Genomic DNA, 20,607 nt, shown 5'->3' with positions numbered 1-20,607 from the left:
AACCAAGTCATTATCTCTTGGAACAATTCTTGTATATCCAATTTAATAGTGCAGTCATAAACACGTCAAAGTGGAGAGAGTCTACCTAGAAAATAAGAAATATTTCAGAAACTTTTGCAACTAAGTGTCAGGGTTCCCAGTAACAGCCTCAACAAAAGAAGACTCTGAGGCTTGAAGTTCCTCAAAGTTATATTTTATTAGAGATCTCACATTAGCACATCTGGGAAAACCTGAATCTCAAAGTTTCCATGTTTTTCCCAACCAAATGAAAATCCAAGTCCTTGCCCAGCACCCTCATGTCCATCACATGATCCAATCAGGCACCATCCCAACTGGAGATGCCTCCCAGTCACACCATCGCAGCTGTAGGGGCAAGGTGTCCTTGACTCTCTGAGAAAGGAATGTTACTTAGACTATATATCACCCATACTCCATATAATCCACCCTCCCATTTTTCCACAGCAGAAAATGTCCCAATTGAAGGCCCAATGTAAAAGATGGCTTCCAGGTCTAATACCAAGTGTGAAGCTAGAATTACTGAAGAAAATCAAGGACAAATTCAATTTCTTATCGTCTTAATGGTAAAGGCGTATATTTTTTTAGTAACTTTAGTTTGCAATGCATCATTAAAGAGAGTTCTTTATTCAGTTACAAATATGCCACATAAAAAATATAATCATTCATATACTGTATATATAAAAAACCAACTCTGAAGAACCCCACCTCCACTCATTGCAAGTGCTTGAAAATAGCTGGATTACTTTTAATATGACATGGAAAACTACCTCTCCCATGAAGCTTTGCAGCTGCAGTTTCTCCTTTGTTTTCACCAATAAAAGCAGGCTTATTCAGGGGTGTAACTTCAGAGTCTCCGGTGACATTTGTTCTGTGTATAAAGCCAACTGAGGTTGAGCTTTAGCATTACTATTACATCTGTGGATTCTCGTGTAAATATTTTAAATAAACCTTGGCTCTTTAGACTCCCTGTTTCTGAAAAAGCAGTGTGTGTTTAAAAAATGGATGCAATATTCAGCTGCAGGCTGGAGGATATGGAAGATTATTACAGCTTGCTGGGATGTGATGAATTATCTACAGTAAGCTAACTTTTAAATGTATATATTCGCTTTCCACCTTTGCAATTCCTTTGAACTTTGTGTATAATAAGACTGCTGACTTTTTTTCATTTTTCTATAATGTTCCCAAACCTGTCCCTACTATAGTAATTAATCTGTTTAGTCTTTTTCTTTAGCCATCTTCTGTAATACTGCTGGAAAAGTTTCTTTTGAATTCTGCATTGTTTATTTATATAGCCGAACCATTGTGTCATGTAAGTGTGAAGTCATCTTCAAAGAAAACTTGTGGATTTCTAGAAAGCTAATCATAAGGCAAACAGCTAAAGGGATGTCTAGAAAATAGTTCCTATGATGCTTAATAAGATTTATATCAAGTAAGGGGGGAAAAGAATAATGAATCATTCATAGGAGACGAATTGTGAAATATTAACAAATCTTTTAGACATTTAAGAATGTTTAAAATCTTGGATACATTACAAAACATTCAGTCGATTATATGTGATAAACACCCTTTAATTATTAGCTAACAGGGATGTGCTGTGCTAAAGGCTGATGTTCACAAAATTTGACAGCAATGGTATAATTTGTTGGCAATGCTTTTTCCAATGAAATAGTAATTATCAGGGTCTGTAGTATGCTTTTTAAAAATGTTCCCTTTTATGATGCAACTCTAGAGTACTTCTTTATATCAATCGTTCCTCTCAGTGACTAGCCATGACTGAATTTCAGACTGCAGAGGCCAAAAATTGAACCGCAAATATTTATCAGCTGTTCTACTACTGAGCAATGATCCTTTTTTGAGGTTGCAACTTATTGGAAATGGAAATACCTGTTTACTTGAATGAATGTTGTAATCTCTTGTAGTTAAAGTATGTGATTTTTGGAGTGGAGTAGGACGTAACACTTTCATTGTGAAATTTCGTGTTGCTTGTACTTTGTACATTATTCATTTTATGATCCTGTAAACACTGAAGCTTTAGTCAATATTGTTGATGGAAGTGGTTAAGGAAGAATGTAATTTTAGCTCCTCTACTAAAAATATTTTTCACTTCACTTAAACAGCAACCAGGTGTTATGAAATATTTTGATTCTTAAAAATGTGTGATCTCAACTAGGGATTTTGAATTAAGATTTCTAGATTTCCTGTTATGATAATGGGATACAGCCAAAAAGTTGCTTCTTTTATTGGCTTTCACCTGGTTATTTCTAATTTGCACCAAGAGTCAATAATTGACAAGGTATCAATTTGTTTTTTTATAAGTATAGAAAAGAATTTCAAATGTTTGATAAATTCATTTATTTTAAGAGGAAATATAAATAATAGTTGATTTGGCCACAAAGAATGTTAAACTGAAACTACCTTACTTTCCACAAACACAAGTATATAAGATGCCAGATGCTAATCAAAATATTTAATTTTAATTAGATTAATTTGTACAAGAGTACAAGGTTTTATAAGATAAGAAAATGTGGAAATTTTCTGAAAACAGAATAATACAATGTACTTTTGTTATTTTCAGTATGACAATTTAAAATTCATATTGAAACTAATCAGCTACTATAACATGTAGCATATGGATTCACATTTTTAATATTACATTTAAGTGGTGATCTGCTACTGTATATCCTATTGTGGCCAGCACAATTTTTACTGGGAATTCTGATCTTCATTCAAACCTTTGAGTTAAAATGAAGATTATGTCAACTCTAAACTAAGTTTCTGTAGCAATTCTCAGTCATCCAGGTCATGGTTGTCCCAAAGTGTTTTTTTAGGAGGCAATTGGACTTTCTTGGTTTTTCTTTGAGGACATTTCGCTTCTCATCCAAGAAGCTTCTTCAGCTCTGACAAGATGCTACTATCCCCACTATCCTGAGTTGAAGAAGCTTCTTGGATGAGAAGCAAAACATCCTCAAAGAAAAAACTAAAAAGTCCAGTTGCCTCTTAAGAAAACATCTTTGGGTCTAAGCTAAGTTCCATATTTTACTAGGTAGTAAGGATTTTAGCTTCAGTTTTTAGCATAGAAATAACTCTTTTAAGTCCTCAAGTTAATGCTCTCTAGTCTGTTGGGAGTGGAGGTTTTGAGACTGGTAAATTCCATACATGGCTGTTAAATGAATCACTGCAGTTGTTAAATGAATCACACGGTTGTGACTTTGCTTGCTGGAAACTGGCTGGGAAGGTTCAAATGAAGGCTAAAATAAATTGAATTTTGATCAGGGGACTATGGGGATGCTGAGACTGTCATAAGTACGAGGACCAATCCTTTTTCAGTGCTGTTGTAACTTCAAACAGTCACTAAACAATTGGTTGTAAATTGAGGACTACCTGTAAATAATTTCATAATCTTAAATAGATAGATTTCTGTGGTCATAGAAGTCCACAATTTCACATATATAATGGTGTGCTAATATTTTACTTTCTCGTCCTTCCCTTGCATACAGTGAGGATGTGAGCAATTCTTAAAAGATGCTCAGAAAAAGAAAAACATTAAAAAGAAGTTGGACTCAACTTTTATGAATTGTTTTGGCTGTTTTTGCTTAGGTCGAACAAATTGTTGCAGAGTTTAAAGTTAGAGCTCTTGAATGTCATCCAGACAAGCATCCCGGAACCCCTCAAGCTGGTATGTCTTTCTCTTTTTCTTTCTGTAAACCACCATGAGGTGGAAATGGATGCTCTTGGGCGAAGCAAGCATCCTCATTAGCACCCAATGAACTAGAAAAAGGGAGTGATATTCAAAGGTGTAATTCCCTCGTCATGCAAATTTGGGTATCCTGTCTAAAATAAAGTTAGTCACCTTGTTGGTCGGCTGTTTAATTGCAAGTGTTCAGCTCTTAGATCCTGCTATCCTGTGACCTAATCTATTTATTTATCTGATCCCCTTCTTTGAGGCTCTGGATAGAATATCTAATCATGATGACTAGGGACATGACTCTGGATCTGGATTAATGCTGGGCTACCAATATTAGGTGAAGGGGCCCTTCCAGTGGTGAAATTCAATTTTTTTTATTACTGGTTCTATAGGCGTGGTTTGGTGGGTGTGGTTTGGCTTGGTAGGCATGGGTTGGTGGGCCTGGTAGGGAAAGGATACTGCAAAATCTCCATTCCCACCCCACTCTGGGGACGGCCAGAGGTGGCATTTGCCAGTTGTCCAAACTACTCAATATGTTCGCTACCAGTACTCAAAACCTGCTGGATTTCACCCCTGGGCTCTTCCCCACTTGTACTTAACCACAGCACAAATGCAGCTTAGTTTTCATGTTGTGGCTCACTTTCATCTAATCCTCAGGCTGTGACTGTGAGGGGCTTAAGCCTTCCTTAATTATATAAACACCTTTTAAAAAAAAACAGTCCCCAGTCATATGCACCCATTTCATCAGAGAGAAGTTAAGGGACTACCATGGGTTGAAAGGAAGCCAACAGAGGCAAGATTAGCGAGGAAGGAAGCACATTTCCTGTTAATATAGTTTTCAGATAATTCAAGGCTGGCTGGAGAGCACTTGAGATACACTGGTGTGATTTTATTGGCATCACCTAGTGCAGTGATGGGCAACCTTTTTGGCGTGGTGTGTCAAAAATCGGCAAAAAATTGAGCATAACTCGCGTTGTGTGTCACTTCGACAAAAACATAATTTTGCGCAATTTATAGTTTAAACTACTTCCCTGCTGTGGTGCGGTCGTAACCGACAGTCCCAGGAGTAGACTCTCTGTGCCGGCCTGACTGGAGAGAGGCGCGCACTGTTCCCGCGCTCCTCTCCTGCGGGTCCTCCCTCGCCACGCTGATGACGTGTGTGCGCACGGCACGCACGCCTTACCAGCAGCCCCTGCGCTCAGAAAGGGGTGGCGGCGATACAGTAAGTGAGTGTGGGCGGGGGAGATCACACGTCACGCGCCTCCTCCCGTTCCTCCAGCACAGATTCTTTCATCCTCGGTGGCCGTGCAGGAGCCGAGGATGAATCGCATGAAATCCTGTGCATGTCACCCCAAATGGCTACGCGTGTCAGCACTGACACGCGTGTCATAGGTTCGCCATCACTGACCTAGTGCCTAATTGGTGATATGTGCAAAGGGGTTCCTCTTCCTGCTTGTTTATTAACATAAAAGCTTGGAAAGGGGGCTATTTTCAGCAGTGGAAAACCACTGAAACTATTACATGCCTGCAGTAAATTGATCCCAAGTGAATCACACATCTTGAGCCTCCAGGGGAAATCCACTGCAACACTATACAAGCCTATCATCCTGCCCATTAATCTCAATTTATTTCAAAGCTATTCCTCTTTATTAAAAAAAAAAACATTTATTAACACAAATCAGTGCAGATGCACAAAGACTGTCTCAGTCTCAAAGGTGTTTTTTTCTTCAAAAGGTAACTGGACTGTGGAGGATGTGTAGATAAATAAGAGCTAGGGAAAATACTGCATATTAATTAAAATGAATGGTGTGTGTACTTCCTCAAAAAAACCCATTAAATCATTTATGATTCCCGTGTGTGTGTGTGTCACAAAATTTGCGTCACTAAAAAGAAAAGCTACCACCTTCCTTTTGTCTTCATCGCTTCCTGGACAAGCACTTTCAGACTGCAAAATGGAAAGAAGCCATTTAATCAGAAAAGCAATCTCGACGATGTTTGTATTCGTCAGTCCTTGTTAGCATTTGAATTTCATGTATTTCCAAACAAATATCCGTTTTAGTAAACCTGCATAAATGAAGGATCATTGTTGGTGCCACAGAACAGAAAGGTGACTCATAGTTAAATACATATTTTCATCATCTGTACAGATGCTATTTCTGTTACTAGGAGGAGGAGTAGAAAGATTTAAATCCCCTAGAGAGAAAATACAAAGAGCTCACCACCACAATGCAAACCAGCAGATTGGTAATCTGTTACTTGACCTTGACCTCTAGAAGATGGGTGGACTTCAAAGTTGGCTGGGGAATTCTGGGAATTGAAGTCCACCCATCTTCAAGAGGTCAAGGTTGAGAAACACTGGCCTGACTCTGTCTGTTGCAGAGGCATTGAAGATTCAGCAAGTAAATTCCATTTTATCTATTTATATTTATTTATTTGTATCCCACTTTTATTATTTTTATAAATAATTCAAGGTGGTGAATACTTCCTATTCCTCCTATTTTCCTCACAACAACGACCCTGTGAGGTGGGTTGGGCTCAGTGGTGGGTTTCAAATTTTTTAGAACGTCTTCTGTAGGTGTGGCCTGCTTTGTGGGAGTGGCTTGCCGGCCATGTGATAGTGGGCATGGCCAACTTGTAAAATGTGGTAAACTCTTAACAAGGCTCTTGCTTAGCAACAAAAATGTTGGCTCAGAAACTCTAGCATTTGAAGCACGCAAGTCTTAAAGTTGTCAAGTTACAAGACCCTTGCACCCCTAACCCTTTAGAAAAAAACCTCCAGGGGTGTTCAAACTTCGCAGCTTTAAGACTTGTGGACTTCAACTCCCAGAATTCCTCCTCTCGCTCTTCATCTTGATGATGTGCGGACAGACAGAGGGAGGGAGCTGGAACCGGTTCTAAACAGCACTGTAGATTTGTGGACTCTCTTCTATAGAAGAGGTTAGAACTGGCAGGAACCCACCCCTGTTTGGGCTGAGAGAAAGTGACTGGCCCAAAGACACACCAGCTAGTTTCATACCTAAGGCATTTTGTTGTTGTTTTGTGCATGTGGGTGTGCATAATGTAACAAGTCAAAAGCAGCATGCCACTGATCAGACCTGGGATGTCCAACCTTGGCACCTTTTAAGACTTGTGGACTTCAATTTCCAGAATTCCCATGCTGGCTGGGATATTCTGGGAATTCAAGTCCACAAGTCTTAAAGTTGCCAAGGTTGGATACCCCTGAATCAGATTCCTTCAAAAAATGAATCTGATCATATGCTAGAAAAATGTGTGACTACTGTCCTCCATAAAACATCTTTCTGTTTCTCTGTTGTAGTGGAGAATTTTCAGAAGTTACAACATGCAAAAGAGATTCTTTCCAATGAAGACAGCCGAGCCCGTTATGACTACTGGCGAAGGAGCAAAATTGCTATTCCATTCCAGAAGTGGGAAGCCCTGAGCAACTCAATGAAAGCAGTTAGTTTTGTCTTGTGCAGTCACATATCTCGGAGAAATGAACCATTATACCAGTTTGTGGGCAGGAACGTTGGGTGGCAGAGTTATGGATATTTTTTGTTCACTATTCTGCAAACTGCAGTCAGTCCCCTTAATCTTCCTGATACAACTCAAGAAGCTGATGATCACTTCAAATATCTTACCTGGCATAGGATCTGGTTATTTGTGGAACCACTTTCTTTTAAGGGTGTCTGATTGTCCCATATGCCCCAACAAGGAGAGAATGCTCTGTTTTCAGGGGTGGGCTGCTATGGCTTCAGCCAGTTTCGGGAGAACCCATAGCTAATGTTATGGTCGGTTCGGAGAACCTCCAAATCCCACCCCTGGCTGACCCCACCCACCCCTCTCCACCCTTCCCAGGAGTCTCCACGTGGCCCATTTTGCATGTGAGGTAAGTGCAGGGCCCGCGCGGAGGCTCGGGGAGGGGGGAAAATGGGACACCCAGAAGTTCTGGAAGGCCGAAAGCAGGCTAGTTTCCAGTCTCCAGAGAGACTCCAGAGACTGGGGGGGGCAGTTTTTGCCCTCCCAGAACCTTGAGGAAAGCCTCCAGAGCCTAGGGAAGGTGAAAATCCCCCCTCCCCTCCCCCGCTGTTGTGCAGGAGTCTGACTAGGCCACGCCCACTGTGACCACGCCCACCCAGCAACCGGGCAGAGAACCCCTTGCTAAAATTTTTGAAGCCCATCCCTGTCTGTGTCCCCTCCTTGAAATAATGCCCTACCTTCTCGGTGGTGGCCCCTGCCTTTTGGAACTTCTCTCTGTCTACAGTTGGCCCTGATCCTGCAGATGTTTAGAAAGGCGGTCTGAACCTGTCTTTTTCTACAGGCTTTTGGGTCAGGATATATTCCCAATATGAGTTAGAGTGTATCTCACTCTGGTCACCATTTTATTTTATTTTTTAAAGAAGGCTTTAATGCTGTGTGGTGTTTTTGTATTGGTTGGTTTGATTGGTTGGTTTGATCCTATAAAGCATCTGGAGCCTGGGGAGGGGGAAAAAAGGACGCCAAAAATGGGGGGGAGCGCTGGTCGTGTGTGCATGCGTGCTGGGGTTGTGCGCATAGCATTATGGGTGTGGCACGCTCGCACACAACCCCCCTGTGCTCCCTGTGCTTTTGGCATGCGAGCAAAAAAAGGCTCGCCATCACAGTCCTATATAATAAACTGGCATTTTGATAGTAAAGAATATCTATAGCGCTGAACTGTCCTTGGTGTTCTCTGAGCTTTGAGGTTTTCTTGCAGATGTTTCATTAGCAAACTAGGTAACATCAATGCTACCAATATCAATGCTACATCAAAGAAAATAACCAGCTCAGAGAGCACCCAAGGAGCCCAACAGGCACTTTGCACAACAACTTCAATAATCTATTGACCATGATGTCTGAGACTTATGGGAACTGTAATTGAAAAGATCAGGTGGCAGGAATTTTTCAGGAACTATGTGGTGCCCTTTTCAGCCTTCCTGTGAGGCCAGATGGATGGAATCTTCAGCTTGCATGAAGGCATAGATTCCACCATGAATATACGACTGTTCTTTCCCAATAGAAAAACAATTCTGTGCAAAAGGGGTCATTGACTTTGAGGCAAACCTTTGAGGCAAAACTGGCCTGTGATAGTAACAATACTCCTTCCCTCTATGATGGTGAACCTATCGCATGGAGCCATCTCCCTGGGCACGTGAGCCATCGCCCGTTGCTCTTCCTAGTTCTCCAGTTTCTGGCACACCAGCGCACACAAAGACCAGCTGGCCAATGCACATTGTGCCCCGGAAACCAGAAAATCATTTTCCCGGCGTGCGCATGCACACTGGATGGTTGCTCTTCCAGTTTCCAGCACACTCGTGCACTCCCATTTTGGCACTTGGTGCCGAAAAGGTTCGCCAGCACTGCTCTACGTGAAAACTAAGAATAACTTTTTTTAATTAAGCCTCTGTTTGAAAATTGCTACAACCACTATCAGTACCATTATCACTACCACAATCAATTGATTTGGTCAAGTAAACAAAATAATTTATTAATGACTCCCTTGAGTTCTTTATCTACAAACATACACAAACACACACACACACACACACACAACATTCATTCTTCAAAGTACCACTGGAAATTACCAATAATACCAACATCATTTATTTTAGTCATTGACTAACAAAATTAAAACTATCCCATTGTGTCAATTGTTAAATCTAAATACACTGCTACAAGAATAATTAAAATTTAAGGGGTTGGCAGAGATATTAACCCATACTATACCATTGTTAATCTACAATATCATCCTGAAACTTTTCTGCTCATTCACTGTGTGTAAATATGCTTGTTTTGTAATAGATCTTTATTTTGGCAATTAAATTATATATATTTTTCTTGTTCTAGTCAATGCATTGGGCTGTCAGAGATAAAAAAGAGCCAATGTTGGATGCTCCTGATTCAAATCATAATGACAAGATGGCTGATAATTTTTCACTGAAGACAGAAATCAACAGGGATGATTTATTCACTGATGGAAAGGAAATGGAGGATTTTCAAATCTTTGATGGGAAACCGATGTCACCAAAAAGCCCAGATTCGCCAGGTAAACCTGATTATAGCACATTCTATAATATAGAACACCACCACCATCACAAACCCACTTAACAACATGTAATTGTATGCACAAATCCTCTTAACCGTCACACTATTTCTAGTCTTATAAATAATTCATTTTCTTTTCATTACATAATTTTTCAGATCCAAATTGCTGGCACTTGCGCTTCCGTTGGTCGGGTGACACTCCATCTGAACTTCTGCGGAAGTTTAGAAATTATGAAATATGAAGCAGAACATGAAATATGTATGGAGGATGAAACGTGTTGAATGTGGTTTTCGCTGTTTCAATATTTGTGTATATGTTTATTATAGAGTGGCTGCTTGTATGTGTGTATACTTTATGTTAGGGATGTGCCTACTTTGTAAATGTTTCAAAAGAGCTGCTTCAGAACGTAAGCAAGGAAACCATGCAGCTGTCTGTCTTTTTTCAGGCGAACTAGAGAAAAGATGTAGCTCTTTTAAAACTTGCATTTAGAATTGGATCCTTAAAGCAGCAGCAGCAACATTTTTCAAGCTCGGATTTATGCCTGAATGGGGGGACAAAAACAAGCTGCTGTAATGAATAGCAGAGAGGTGCTGTGTTTATGTAAAGTTTGAAGCATCACTTCTGAACAATTTTTGAAATTTGTGTGGCTTCAGAAATATGTATAACTTGTGCAGTTATGTATAGTATTTTAAATTTTGTAATATTATTCTTATATAAATTATAGTGTAAAACGTTGTTTCTGAACTAAATTCATTCATTGCATGGATAATATGTTTGTGTATTTAGTCCTGTTTCCAAAACTGTATCCTTAACAAAATTTGTTTCCTATAACTGTAGAACCATTAAGAAAATTATCTGCAGTGACAGTCACCTTAACATTCTTTATTTCTAACTTCTATTTCCAGCTATATTGCATCCTATGGAAATGAATTCACAGATTTTAGCCCTTCAACTCTGTCATTCCCATTTCCTAAAAGCCTACTTATAATGTCTCCTTTTTTCCCCCTTGCTATATTCTGTTGCTTGCGAAACCTTCCAAATTATATTGATAATACTATCTCCATATCACTCTTCAATGTCCACCTTTTCTAAGAAACATTTTATCTAATTCTTTACATCCTTCACCCCAGTAAAAATTGTATACTTGCTGTTCTTAATATTCAGGGTTGAAATACACACCATGTTAGAATTACATGTATTTTTACTACACGTAAAAATAGCTACAACCTTGAGGTTCTCCAATGTTAATCAGGGCTTTGCTACATGGTGTTGGAAGAAATGTCCTTCTGGGTTCAGTTCCAAGTGGGGAGAAAGACACTGGAAACATGGAGACTGCTTGAAAAGATGATTTTAATGGTGGTGGGCAGGATTGAGATTTGAGATCCTGGGCAAAAAGAGCAGAGATGCTGAGAGTACCTGGGTTTTCTGCCCTCTCTGGGCTTTTGAATTTGAACTTGTATTCTGATTGCTTGTCAGACTCCCATGGGGCCATGCAGGGGCAACTCTGTAGGCAGTATTGAGTCCCAAGCATGGTTGGCTCTTGTTGGGTGATGATGTACTGAAAGGGCTTTGGGATTCCTATTATGGCTCTGCCTGAAGGAGGTAGATCTTTGTTATGTAGAAGAGACTGGCTCAGACCTTAAGGCCCATTGACAAAGGTGGGAGGATGAGTGTCTGTCTCCCTTTTAGGGGAAATATTCTGTTCTTTTAATATTTCCTAAAATATTTAATTTTTCTAGGAGAGGGATGGGTGCTAACTTCCTACAATGGAATACAGTATCCAGAATAATAAAGTTGGAAAGGATCTTGGGGATCTTCTAATATACCCCCTGCTCAAGCAGGAGTTCCTATGCCATTTCAAACAAATGGCTGTTTAATCTCTACTCAAAAACTTCCAGGGATGGAGCACCCACAACTTCTGAAAATGGAAATGAATGGAACGAAATGAAAATGGACAAAGAGGCTAATGGGCCTCATGGTGATTTTAATAAAAAGAGAATTATACTGAAAGCTTTGCTGTTTTAACACAATTTTCTGTAATGTGACATTTTCCTTTCTTCTGTCTCTTGCTTCTCTCATTGCCAGCATTTAATAAATAATTTATGAATGTGACTTGCCTTTTTTAAAATAATAGATAATGATACCTTGTAAATATGTATTTGGATGTCACTAAATAAACATCATATAAGCAAAAGTCTATCCCACTTCAGAAACTGAAGAATTATTAATCTTGTACAGAATCAACTCTAGAGGTTTGGGTGAAATTTACATATGCTTCAGTTGAACGTATTTTATTCTTTATTCTTCCACTAGCCGATAACCCGGCATTATAGGGGGGAAATGTCCGGACCAAATGTAATTTCTAATGTTGGATTTTCCCCCTGACCAGAGGGAGCCTCCTTGTGGAGTACTGCAAAGTCATTACCATGGCAACTCCACTGCGCTACACAGTAGAATCCATTTTATGGTATAGTAGAAGCCATTTTAAGGCACAACAGGCTGCATCTTAATAGAAAACACACCCCAAGGGGTTTTAGAGATGTCTTACCCCCACAGTATTTGTTTCCAGAGAGGAAGTCATCTGTGTACCAAGTTTGGTTGAAATTGCTCAAGGCGTTCCAGAGTTATGCTGGAACATACGCACAAACAGCCGTTTTTATATATATAGATGGATGCTCATGTTGTATATTGTTCAGTATTCAATAAACTGTTTGTTGAAATTATTCAGGCAGCAAGGTGGACATCTTATCAGTTTAGAATCCTGACATAAGGAAAGGAGAAGCTACCCTTTTTTTGTTAAATGGAAATGTCAGGGTTTTGAAGGGATAATACAAGATCCTCTTTTAAGAGGAGGAAAAGAATATCACTATTTGCTGAAGAGACCGGATCAGCTTTGTGACTCTTGCAATCACAGGCAATCACTCTGAACACATCACTGTAGGGCTGTGTTACTCCTGTGGGTGGAGCCACAAGTTCTCAAATGGGGTAGACCGCTGTTTAAATATGAATCTATGATCTGATGAAAAATGGAATATACTTCTATAATTTGCAGCTGAAAAGGAACTGGGAGCTCGTTTCATCTTTTTCTCTTTAAGCCTGCCTGTATTTCTCAGCATCATTTATCAAAATAAGATCCTTATATATATATTGTATCTTTCAGACTATAAGATGCACCTTTTTATCTCACAGAAAGGGGTGAAAATATCTATGCGTCTTATAGACCAAATATTGCTGAAGCCCCACCCACCCGCCGGCCATTTTTTTTTTGCCTCTGCAAGGCCCTATTTTAGGCCATTTTTGAGGCTTTTCTTGGCCCATTTTTGAGACTATTTGGGGGCCATTTTCTAGGCTTTTTTGGCCCATTTTTCCAAAAAAATGGGCCAAAAAAGCCTCAAAAACGGGAAGAAGAAAGACTGAAAAAGGCCAAGAAAAGGCCCCAAAAAGGAAAGGGCTGAAAATGAGATGCGCAGAGGCCAAAAACCTTTTTTGTTGTTGTTTTTGACTTCGAAATTTAGGTGCGTCTTATAGTCAGTTGTGTCTTATAATCCAAAAAATATGGTATATTCTGCCTAGCAGGTGGCAGCATCTACCTCGCCCCTCTCAGAAACCAAGCTGGGTTGGATAGGGTTAGTATTTGAATGGGAAATGAAATACCTTGACTTGGAATTTTTTGGAAGAAGACAATTGCTGTTGCCTTCTGTATTGCTCCCAAGAAACATGCACGTTCATAAAATATGCCAGCCAGAGTTCATGAAGGTATTCTTGCAGTCCAAGAAAAATAATCGGTGGATGAAATAAAATCATTTTCTATGCAGTTGAAAATTTTGGAAGAAACATTCATTAAGAGCTTCTTATGATAGTTTCATAACTAACATTGTTAACAAAACACTACCATAGAGCTATCAGACAATGGCCTCCTGGAATTGTGGGTGCTCCATCCCTAGATGTTTTCAAGAAACAGTTGGACAATGATTTGTCCAGGATGAAAGAAGGATTCTTGCCTTGGGCAGAGGTTGGACTAGAAGATCTCCAAGGTCCATTCCAACCTGTGACTGTATTTCCATTTCCTAAAAAAACTGGGATTATCAGTAGATACAGTAGAAAAAAGAAATCTCTGTATCTTTGCTGCCATCTAGTAATCATCTTGATTTTTGGGAGGAGAGGGAGGAGTCTACCTTTCCCTATCTCTTAGATATCACATTTCTGATTGCAATAGATGCAAATTCTATTCACTGGGCAGGCATTCATCAAAAATAGGTCCAACGAATAACCCAGTGCCAAAACATTTAGAATTCATACATAGCACCAATTGAAATAAGAAAACTCAAGGAAGACAATTCTTGTAGGCATGACAATGTACTTTGCAATCTAGAAACAAACTGGAGTTGCAAAACTGTCCAAAATTCAAAGCACCTAGAAGCAGGAGGTCAGTCAAAAAAGTCAAGATGGACTGCCATCTTAACTTTTGTGATGTCCATCATCTCCCGATAATTTGCCTTGAGTTATGGCAAATCATAGGGATAATTTGCCTTGAGTTATGGCAAATCAAGGCTCTCCCATCCAATTCCTATGGATGAAATTTCTGCAATTTTGTTCACCGGGTCCATATATAGATGGGATGTTGTAGAGAGCAGCCACATACTGCATCATCATTGTTAGTTCAGGCCTTATAAAACTGTATGGCAGCTCTACAGTCATCTACAAATAGCAGGTCCCAGATTTAATGGATACCACTCTTTCAAAAGATCTTTTGGGAGCCGTGGCAACACCAGTTCTCTAACCTGATACAATGCAAAAATTTATTTTTTCAGATGTTAATTATTCTATTCCGAGGTGGCGCAGTGGTTAGGGTGCAGTACTGCAGGCCACTTCAGCTGACTGTTATCTGCAGTTCAGCGGTTCTAATCTCACCAGCTCAAGGTTGACTCAGCCTTCCATCCTTCCGAGGTGGGTGAAATGAGGACCCAGACTGTGAGGGCAATATGCTGACTCTGTAAACTGCTTAGAGAGGGCTGAAAGCCCTATGAAGTGGTATATAAGTCTAACTGCTACTGCTATTGCTATTTATTTTTTTATAAATGTATCAAATCAATGTGTGAACAGTGTGATCTGGGTGTCATACATTCTAATACAAATAAAATTAACAAAGTTAATCATAATTATTACGTTCAATCAATATATATATTTCTAGTAAATAATATGCATTCACATTTTCTCCTTATTGCTTTCATTTTATAATATAAAAATGTATACATTGATATTCCCGCTTCTCTTATTTCTATCACCTATTCTAGCTTTTAATCATATCATCCTTTTTCTTTCTTTCCTTTCTAACTTCTAATAATGTCATCTACCTAAAAAGAAAAGAAAGAGAGAGAGAGAGAGAAAGAAAGAAAGAAAGAAAGAAAGAAAGAAAGAAAGAAAGAAAAAAGGGAGAAGCAAGTCAGAACAACAACATAAAAGAAATCATCCCTCCATTGTCTTTTGTCCACTTCAAAATCATCATCATCATCATCATCATCATCTATCCTTCATCTCTTGCCAGTTCTTGAGGATGTAACAGAACTAATCAGTCATTGGACTATGTCACTGGAATTCTGGAAAGCTATTTTTCTGATTGGTTCTTTCTCCATGTAAATTTATAATTCTTCTGAGTTGAAAAAGAGATTATAATTCCACATTCTGAATTAAAAATGACCCGAGGTTATATCTGGGCTATAAACCTCTCAAGGATTTAAAGCCTTCCAGATTTTGGCAACCCAATATGGTATCCCATATTCCAACTATAATCCATCTGTCCTAAGTGGAAATATTTTTTGCCGGGCAATCAAGCTATCATTCAAAACGCTTACCTTACTCTTATGACTAAACAGTGTTGCTGTCTTTTACTCCCAGACATGGGACAATAGAATCTGCATTCAGCAAGTTGATGAATAACATTATTGGTTTCTTTTTTTCTTTTTTTAATTTCCTGAGGCAGTCTCCATCCTTGGCTAAATTCATAAGAAATGAGTGGCAGCAGAATTTCGTCCGACGTGCTTGCCAGTGAAAGCAACGTAATAAATGGATGTAATTGCAAAGCAAGTAATAAATCTGTCTTCATGAGAGCAGGCATTTTGTATTTTCAGATTCGGATACTGTGATATCCATCAGCTGGCGTTATTAGTTTTTTGGCATCTGCTTGATCTATTGCTATCAGACAGGCTGCTGAGGCGGCACATCAGGGGGGTGGTATTGATGTTTGGGTAGTCACTTTGTGCTCTTCTTCAATTTCCTTTACCTCCAGCTACCTCAGCAGTTGCCTGTATATTTGTCATGCTTCAAGGGCTGATATATGGAATTAAAGAGTAGTCGTGCATATTATTTGCAACCAAACTCCAAAAAACTCCTGCCCCTGTGTTGGAATTTTCTTCCAACACATTTTGTCCATCTGGGTTCAGAGAAAGACACTGGAAACATGGAGGCTGCTTGGAAGGATGGTTTAATGGTGAACAGGACTACATGGGTTTGAAGTCCTAGGTAACTGAATGAGCTTTATTTGTACCTTTTCTTGGGCTTTGACCTTGAGCTTCCTGTTCCTGTGGCAAGGGCATGTATCCTATTTGTGCAGACTCCCATGTGGAGTCATGATGTGCCAGTGCCTGGAAGCTGTCAGGGTCTGGATGGGGGTAAACAAAATCGCACTCAATCCTGACAAGACCGAGTGGCTATGGATGTTGCCTCCCAAGGACAGCCCAGTTAGTCCATCCTTATGCCTGGGGGGTGAAAATTTACTCCCCTCAGAGAGGGTCCGCAACTTGGGAGTCCTCCTGGACCCGCAGCTGACGTTAGAACATCACCTGTCGGCTGTGACCAGGGGGGCCTTCGCCCAGGTTCGCCTGGTGTACCAGTTGCGGCCCTATTTGGATCGGGAGGCACTTCACACGGTCACTCACGGCCTCGTCACCTCAAGGCTTGACTACTGTAATGCACTCTACATGGGGCTGCCCCTGAAAAGTGTTCGGAGACTACAACTAGTCCAGAATGCAGCCGCGCGAGCGATATTGGGTGTACCAATTACACCTATCCTCCGTGAGCTGCACTGGCTCCCTATTGGTCTCCGAGCACAATTCAAGGTGCTGGTCATTATCTTTAAAGCCCTACATGGCCTAGGACCCGGATATCTGCGAGACCGTCTTCTGCCACATACTTCCCAACGACCGATAAGATCGCACAGGGTGGGCCTTCTCTGGGCGCCGTCAGCCAGACAATGTCGGCTGGCAACCACCCGGGGGAGGGCCTTCTCTGTAGCTGCTCGAACCCTATGGAATGAACTGCCCCCAGAGATCCGGACCCTACCCACTCTCATGGCCTTCCAAAAGGCTATTAAAACCTGGCTATTCCGGCAGGCCCTGGGCTGTTGACGTCATGACTGAGGTCCAGCCCCGATTGGACTGGGTGTATGATGTGGGTTTTTTTAATCTATGTTTCTCTGTTTTAACCTTTCTATTTTTTAAATGTAGTTGTTGTAAGCCGCCCGGAGTCCTTCGGGATTGGGCGGCCTATAAATTCATTAAATCTAATCTAATCTAAATCTAATGTTTGTCTCAATCAAGTTTGGTTGAACCTTGCTGGGTGATGTTATTAAGAGGCTTGGTTGTACCATGTGTTGAGCTAGATAATCCTATTATGTCCCGGAGGGTCATGCCTTTTGTTTTGTAGATAAGCTGGCACCAAAATCTCTCTCTGGGGGCAGGGAGCTGGGGCTGAATTTCTGTTTCCTTTAAGATTGTTATTTCTCTTTTAGGGGAAATATTCTGTCTTTTTAATATTTCCGAGAATATTTCATTTTTCTACGAGGGGAATGGTTGCTAACTTTCTACAAAGTTAGCAGTTGAATTGTTCTTTTCTTGCAAAATTGGATTGCTGCTTAATGCTCCAAAGTGCATTTGTGTTTCTATCCTTAGGCCAGCCTTGCTTCTTAGCCTTAACAATGTTGAGTGGACTAACTTCCAGAATTCCCAAGCCCTTCCATTTCAGGAGTTGAAGTCTACTCATCTTAAAGTTGCTAAGATTGAGAAACGCTGCCTTAGGCCATACACTTGCTCAGAAGTGACCAGATCTTCAGTGCAATGAAGACCTAGAAGAAATCATGAACTGATTCACCCATCTATTCTAAATACAAGTAGTCCTTGACTTATGACGGTAATGGAGCTGGAATTTCTTTCATAAGTTATGAAGGTCGTAAGTTGAGGCACCCACATGACCGACCCAATTTTATTATTTTTTCACAGCGGTCACTAAGTGAACACCATGGTCATAAAGTGAGTCAATGCATTCCTATGAGTATATTTTTCCTAGCAAAACATCATAAATCACATCATGTGAATGTCCCATAAAGACACCCAGAAAAAGGGATTCATGAGCAAACATATGCAGAGATTTTTCTGCTTTTATATCAATTTGATTTCTGGAAATTTACTACTTTGCCATTGATCATTTTGTTCCACAAATTCATGAAATCAGGCTTGCGAGTTACGTTTTTGCTGCGATGGCCTACTGCAATTCTCTGCCAGTGAAAATGGAGCTCAGGAGGGCCCATGCTTCATTTTTGCTGACGGAAGCACCGCCGATCAGCCCTTTACTGTGGGCCAGATGTAAGCACCCCACGGGCCGGATGTGGCCCGTGGGCCTTAGGTTTTACACCCCTGTACTAGACCAAACTAACTGTCTAACAAAGTTTAATGTATTTGAGGAAGAGCTTTTAACTTCGCTGTATCTACTGTGTAGGGCATCACAAAGACTGCTAGTAACTTTTGAAATACAGCGATGCAGTCTACCTCTGTCTGCACACGTTAGCAATCTAGCTGTATAAAGATGACAAAAATGCTTTCACCATACAGAGTACACAAGGCTAGGATAAAACAAGTTTGAATAGTGTCGTACTTAAGAATAAGCCTCTAAATTTTATGGGTTAAAAAAATTGACACCATGTTCCTTGCATCCTCTACATGAAGATGAAAAATAGGGCGATATTGTAGGAATAATGGAATTGAATATGTTGTGCAATTGCTATAAAGACATTGTGTGTTGTACAAGTTTTACTGAACTATCCAAAGTTTAAACAATGAAAAAAACCGGGGGATTATTTCCTTGTATAAATATTAAATGCTGGTAAAAAATTCCAAAACAAAGTACTGAATGCAGCAAAACCATGGAATGTTGTTGTGGTTTTTTAAATTAAGATATAATGACCTGTTTTACTTGTTTTAATAAAAGTCAGTTTTGGAACATTAAAACCAATAGCACATGCTTTGATGATGTGGAAGCCTTTTTAATTAAACCATGGTGCCATATTAAATATTGCTTAATTTTTACAAATAGGTCTGTACTGCATGTAAGCATTTAATGAACCCATGTCATCAAACTTATGCAATTTTGTTATTGCTGTCAATAGGGAGCAATTGGTTTCAATTAAAGGATCGCTTAACTAAAAGATCTGCTTTGTACATGTACCTAGAAAAGAAAATGCATTAAAGCTTCAGATACTTGATGTGTGTCAGGGAGTGTGCACAGAGTAATGCAGATGAAGACAACTGCACTTCAATTGATCAAAACTTTTGGGAGGAATAAATATATTTTTCCTTAAGAAACTGTAGGACCTACAGTTAGCTAGCACCCACCCCTCTCCTAGGAAAATGAAATATTTTAGGAAATATTAAAAGGGGGAATATTTCCCCTAAAAGTGAGACAGAAACTCAACAACCCCCGCCCTCTTTGTTAATGGGCCTTTAAGGCCTGGGCCAGTCTATTCTAAATAACAAAGATATGTCTCCTTCAGGCAGAACATAATAGGAATTGCCAAAAGCCATTTCATTACATTACCCAACAAGAGTCAACCAAGCTTGGGACTCAGTACAGCCTACAGAGTTGCCCCTGCATGGCCCCATGGGAGTCTGACAACCAATTAGAATACAAGCTCAAATTTAAAAGCCCAGAGAGGGTATAAAACTCAGGCACCTTCAGCATCTCTCCTCCTTTTTTCTTCACCCAACATGTTCAAGGCAGTTGATCCTGTCCACCATCAAACCATCTTTCCAAACAGCCACTATGTTTCCAGTGACTTTCTTCCCACTTGGAACTGAACCCAGAAGAATATTTCTTCCAACAAAAGCAAGCTACTTTGTAGAATCTCAGGGCTTTTTTAATCTCTGTAATAGGAACGATGAAGTCATATACACTGCAATTAATTCCCAATAAGCAGGGCATGAGATGAGTTTTGCTTTGGATGGGGTTGTGTTTAACCAAAGAAGTGCACTCACCATTTGGGACACCTTTTTATAATGGGGAGCTATCACAGGATCTGCAAGTGACAGCTATGACAATGCATGTCTTTCCTCAATTATGGAGAGTGAACCAACGCTGTCACTTCCTGAAGTACCTGAGCTTAGCAACAGTTTCTTATGCCTTTTGTTGCAGTTAACCTTGCTTTCTGCAATGCATTGTGGGGGGTGGGGGCTTCTCTTGAGAAGCCTTCAGAAGGCGCATCTGGGCAAAAAAAAAATAGCAGGTAGGTTGCTGATTGGCACAAAAGGAAACGCTTCTGTGTCTCATTTGCACTGACTACCAACAATCCTCTGGACAGAATAGAATCATAGGGCTGGAAGGTCTTCCTGCCCAACCCCCTGCTCAAGGCAGGAGATATTATACCACCCCAGTCTATTTTTGAAACTCTCCAATGATGCAACACCCACAACTCTGGGAGGCAAACTATTCCATTAATTAATTGCTTTTCTGTCAGGAAATTTCTCCTTACTTCCAAGTTTGATCTCTCTTTATTCTATTGACATAAAAATGGCTGTGT

General features: G+C 40.1%; 1 protein-coding gene and 1 long non-coding RNA gene across 2 annotated transcripts; one reads left to right on the top strand and one right to left on the bottom strand.

The window, feature by feature from the left end:
• The first annotated feature begins 861 nt into the window (after nucleotides 1–861).
• On the top strand, nucleotides 862–10,969 carry DNAJC12 (DnaJ heat shock protein family (Hsp40) member C12). Its single transcript, XM_032231959.1, has 5 exons — nucleotides 862–1,094; nucleotides 3,616–3,694; nucleotides 7,020–7,159; nucleotides 9,566–9,764; nucleotides 9,920–10,969. The coding sequence occupies exons 1-5, from the start codon at nucleotides 1,017–1,019 to the stop codon at nucleotides 10,003–10,005; spliced, it is 582 nt and encodes a 193-aa protein (XP_032087850.1). The 5' UTR covers nucleotides 862–1,016; the 3' UTR covers nucleotides 10,006–10,969.
• Nucleotides 4,545–6,177, bottom strand: LOC116518504. The gene is made up of 2 exons (XR_004256562.1): nucleotides 5,112–6,177; nucleotides 4,545–4,605 (listed from the first exon to the last, which is right to left on the bottom strand). It is a non-coding gene; the product is annotated as an uncharacterized LOC116518504 (long non-coding RNA).
• Nucleotides 10,970–20,607: the final 9,638 nt, after the last annotated feature.

This window comes from Thamnophis elegans, chromosome 15, assembly GCF_009769535.1.
Source record: "Thamnophis elegans isolate rThaEle1 chromosome 15, rThaEle1.pri, whole genome shotgun sequence".
NCBI classification, from domain to species: Eukaryota; Metazoa; Chordata; class Lepidosauria; order Squamata; family Colubridae; genus Thamnophis; species Thamnophis elegans.
This window is presented reverse-complemented; position numbering and strand designations above follow the sequence as displayed.

Excerpts from the sequence above, each read along its gene's own strand:
- DNAJC12 (XM_032231959.1), top strand. The coding sequence starts at position 1,017 with ATGGATGCAATATTCAGCTGCAGGCTGGAGGATATGGAAGATTATTAC. Across the intron at positions 3,695-7,019 it reads TCCCGGAACCCCTCAAGCTG|TGGAGAATTTTCAGAAGTTA; the intron begins GTATGTCTTTCT and ends TCTCTGTTGTAG. Across the intron at positions 7,160-9,565 it reads TGAGCAACTCAATGAAAGCA|TCAATGCATTGGGCTGTCAG; the intron begins GTTAGTTTTGTC and ends TTCTTGTTCTAG.